The following is a 4,448-nucleotide window of genomic DNA, read 5'->3' as shown; positions in this document are numbered from 1 at the left end:
GGGGGGGGCTCGGTGACGGGCGTGTGGTAGTGATTCATGAAGAGGATGGCCCCCGTGACCGTCACCGCCAGGAGGACGGCCACCGAGAGCAGGATGGTGCACAGAATGTACCCACAGCTCATCCTCTGCGGACAGAGAGACAGACACCATCAGGACCCATCCGGATGGACCCATCCCGCTCCCCTTCATGTGAGAGGTGGGTTCAAACCCTCGTAGGCTTTGGGGGGGTCCAGCAAGGGGGGAAGCGATGTTGGACACGTGGATGGTGGCAGAGGAAGGGACGGGTTGACCCCAAGGAGCCCTCTGGTTCTGGCAGGGACGTGGAGGCCACAGGCGAGCACTCAGCGAGCAAAGCAGCTGAACCCACCTGGGAGCTGGGGGCATGAAATAATAAAGAGAGCGAACGCGCGGTGGCCGCCTGCTCCTGCTGGCATGTTTTATTTAAGGCGGCGATGCTCAGCTGGAGCAGCCCCAGCTCACCGGGAGGTGCGTGCAGGGCTCCCTGCTACCCTGGGCACAAATATGGGGAGAAAAAGGGAGGACACCTCTGGTGTCCCCTGGAGTGGGGACAGCAAGGAGGCGAGGGAAGGCGGGGGCTGTCCCCAGCAGCATGGGGAGGCTGTGGGTCGATGTTGGGACCACACCGCCCTGAGCATCGTGGGGAACTGCTCTGCATGGGGCATCTCCCAGCTGTGGGGGCCACATGTCCCCGTCCCCCTTGTGCCCTCGCTGCCTGCCGGAGGGGAGCAGAGCTGCTCCCAAAGCCCTTGGACCTGTCCTGGAGCCTCCCGGTGAGGGGGAGTCACTGCGGGAAAGGTTTCCAACGCCTCTTGAGCCACTTTGGCAGCTCCGCTGCTGCAGGGACCCGTCGGCTCAGCCCACAGGAGCTGCTCCGCACGCACGGAGAGCCTTTTCTCCTTGCAAAGCGTGAAGTGCCAACGCTGTCAGCGTGGATGGAGTGAGCTGCCACCCGGCTGCATCAGCCCCCCATCCTCCCCCACCGCCTCCCCTTCTCATTACACCTGCAGGACAGAGGCTGTGATTTTCCTTTGACCCCAGCCACGGCTGTCACAAGGAATTGCAGGGCTGCCAGAAAGCTGCAGATTCAGAGAGACAAAGACTACTTTCCCCAGAAACGAGGGAAAAATTGCTGCATCTGCAAAGATTTCCCAGGCCCTGTCCCCTCCTGTGCACATCTATCTGGAGTGACACCTTCCTTCAAGCACCCTTCATTTCATTCACAGTCCTGCAACTATTTGCATTAAGGTGACCCCGGCTGCAGCAGTGCTGGCCGGGCAGGGTCCGGGGGGCCACGGATGCCCCACCGGCCCCAGGGCATGCTCCGGGTTTCTTCCCCAACCCATGGAGCGAGGCTGGAGATGCAAACGGCATAGGGCTGAATGAGAAGCCACCCTGTGGAGACCTCCATAACGAGGCAGCCCCAGGCTCAGCCCCTCGGTGTGCATTAAAAGGAGATGTCAAAGGCAATAAGGGGAGCTTTCGGCAAGCAGAGGGTCGAGGAGTTTGCCCTGTGTTTGTAGACACAGAGCCCCAGCTCAGGAGCACGAGGGGCACCCAGGAGCAGCAGGATGGTGGCAGATGGAGGTGGGAGATGCCGATCGCTGACACCCTCACGTGGAAACCCAGGACCTGGGCTCGACCCAGCCCCTCAGCACCCTGTGAGCGCAGAAGTGACAGGAGGGATGGCTGCTGACGGGAGGCCAACGTTGAGTGGTTTGGGATCCGTGAGGTGAGCAGGGACCGTGTTCCCGTGGCTGGCCCGGCTACCGCGGCCCCTTCAGCTCCCTGCCGCTGCGCCCTCCCGTCCCGCATGCTGCTGCTCCCCACCGCGCTGATGTCCCAGCCTGAACCGTGCCCACTGGGACACGGAGACGGGCTGCGACAGCCAAGGGACCCGTCTGAGCATTAAGGGTTTCAGGAGCAGAGCCATGCACGGCTGACTCTCTGTTTCCCACAGCCACACAAATCCCAACCGGGCTTTAACACCAAAATCCCGCAGGTCTGCCCGGGACCTGCATCCAGCTGTTTTCCAGCCTTCAAGCCCCAGCATTGCTGCCCTCTCACCGGCACCGGGAACTGGGGCAGGAACCAGGGGCTAATTCCCTTCGCACTCAACCACCTCTGCTCGCGACCGCGAGATCCCGAGCAGCGGCAGCTTTACGAGTCCCACAGCATTTTGCTGGCAGGTTGTGTTACCTGGCAACCTGCAGTGGGGAGAGGAGGGAAACTCTCAGACAGCGGCACCAGCAATGCTCCAAACTGGAGTTTGGGTCCCCCCCGATCCCCCCAGCACAGCAGCCCTGCAGCTGCATGCCCAGTTCCCAGCATGGGGTGCTGCAGACGCCTCTGCCGCACCATGGCCATGGCCCTCATGGCTCCGGGGGTTTCTGCTGTCCGTTGCATGGGCTCGGGGTCCTGGATCTTCTTGCCAAGGCTTTCAGGCAGCTGCAGGACACCCCCCTGCCTCAGTTCTTGATGTCCCCCGGTGACATCCATTGGGCTGGAGGTCCCAATGTCTCCAAATCACTCCTTCCTAAGGAGAGCAGAAGCTGCGAGGCTGGGAGGTGCTCGGGACGAGTAGAGCTTCACTTGCAAACCTGCTCTGGAGCTGGGGCTGGAGCTTGAGAGGGAGCCCCAGGCAGGAACCGAGGCACTGTTGCCTCCCTGGTGCAAAGCTGAGCCGGGCTCTCCATGCCCTGCGCTGGCTCAGGCAGTATCTCTATGCTTGGCCACCGTACTCCGTGGGGGCCGAGTCCTCGGTGCCCCAGCCACGCCATGTGAGCAGCCCGTGGGCTGCCTTGCACCCTGGGGCTGTGGGTCCCTGCAGCCCCAGTGCCCATCATCCCCTCACCAAGCGTCCCCAAGCCTCCTCAGCCTGCCGGACAAGCGAGCGGCTGTGCTGGGCGTGGGAGACAGCAGCTCCGGCACATGCAGCCTGCGGGGAGGGAAGGATGTGAGATGGCTTGTCCCCGGGGCAGCTGGAGCAGAGCTGGAGGTGGGCTGGCCCCCGGGGAGCATGGACGGAGAGCGGTAGCGGGAGAGGCTGAGCTCTGCTGTGGGAGATGCTCTTCAAGGAGGAGGTGCCCTTTGCTCCTGCCAGCTCGCCAGGCAAGCTCTGTGCTGTGGGATGGTGGGCAGCAATCACGGGCAGCCCTGGGTGGTCTCCCCCTGAGCCGTGCCCCCAGCCAGGTATGAACCAGGAGCCCGGTCGTCCTTCTGAGGCAGGTGGACACTGGTTTGCATTGCCCAGGCTCAGCTGCTGGGACAAACTTCAGCCCAGCTGCCCCCTACCTTACTGCAGGGGTCCACTCAGCCCTAAAGGAGCCCCAGGGCAGCAAGGGCCAGTCCCCCGCCCCCCCAAGCCATTGCTCGCTCCAGAGCAGCTCAAGCAGCTCATTTTGCATCCCAGCTGCTCGTCCTGCGCCGCTCGGCTGCCCCTCTCCCTCTCCACCCTCCTTGCCTGTCCAGCTCTGCTGCTGCTCAGCTTTGCACAGGGCTGCAGCCCCCGTCCCCGCTCACCCTGGGGCAGGGGCTGTACCCCAGCCGCCCCCCCCTCACCCTGCTGCTCCCCGCACCCTCCCAGAGGCTAACACTGCACTTCGCTCGCTCCCCGCAGGCACGGAGGCAGATGAACTGAATCCCGCTCCCATTACCTGCTCTCTGTCATCCAAAGCCTGCCTGCCGCCGCTCCTACAGCACGGCGCGCTTTGTGGCTCCAGGAGAGGAGAGGAGAGAGCTGGCGAGCGCGCCGGAGCCGGCTCTCTGGGTGAGCATGCAGGTAGGCTGGGACGGGTTTCCACTGGAGCTTATGGGAGCTGGGAGCCCAGCACCGGCTGCACCACAAACTCCGTGCCTCCTTTGCAACCCCCTGCATGAACTACTGGCTCCGGGCTGTGTTGCCCAGCCCCGTACGGGTGGTGGGGCTGGATCCATCCTGCCCAGCTCATCCTTGGGGCCATGGCGGGGCACAAAGCCGGGCAGAGAGCGGCTCCAGCCGGATGGCACCGCTCAGACCCCTGCGTGGAGGGGCCGTGCACCGGGGAGGCAGCTCTGCCGGGAAGGGGAGAGGAGAGCGAGGTTTCTCTCTGGGGGAGGGGGTGGTGTGTCTGGGGCCTCCCATGCCACTCGGGATGCGTAGCCCCTCTCCAGCGAGGTGAGGGAGCCATTCGGCACGGACGGGCTGATTGGGGCGAAGGCGGCTCAGAGAAGGGTGTGCAGCAGGGAGAAGTCAGGCAGAAGTCCCTTTCCTGCATTGCTGCGGGTGGAAGGGGGACAGGGAAGCGGGAGACTTGGGGGCGAGCGGTTCTCGCGGCTGGGGCCGGCTGCTCCCCGCCATCCTCGCCCAGCGCCGGGGTGCGGAGGGAGGGCAGGCGCTGCCGGCTCTTGGCTCCCTTCCCTGGACTCACAGGCTCCGTCCGAGACCTGGT

The 4,448-nt window shown here is 64.3% G+C and overlaps 1 protein-coding gene across 1 annotated transcript in view; it reads right to left on the bottom strand.

The window, feature by feature from the left end:
• FIBCD1 (fibrinogen C domain containing 1) overlaps positions 1–4,448 on the bottom strand; it is a 20,980-nt gene that overhangs the window by 14,433 nt on the left and 2,099 nt on the right. The window contains exon 2 of the mRNA XM_009322181.1: positions 3–131. Coding sequence (XP_009320456.1) covers positions 3–131 — 129 coding nt within the window. The remainder of the gene's footprint in view (positions 1–2; positions 132–4,448) is intronic.

This window comes from Pygoscelis adeliae, unplaced genomic scaffold, assembly GCF_000699105.1.
Source record: "Pygoscelis adeliae isolate BGI_AS28 unplaced genomic scaffold, ASM69910v1 Scaffold114, whole genome shotgun sequence".
Classification (NCBI taxonomy): Eukaryota; Metazoa; Chordata; class Aves; order Sphenisciformes; family Spheniscidae; genus Pygoscelis; species Pygoscelis adeliae.
The sequence above is the reverse complement of the archived record's forward strand: the minus strand, read 5'-3'. Positions and strand labels throughout refer to the sequence as shown.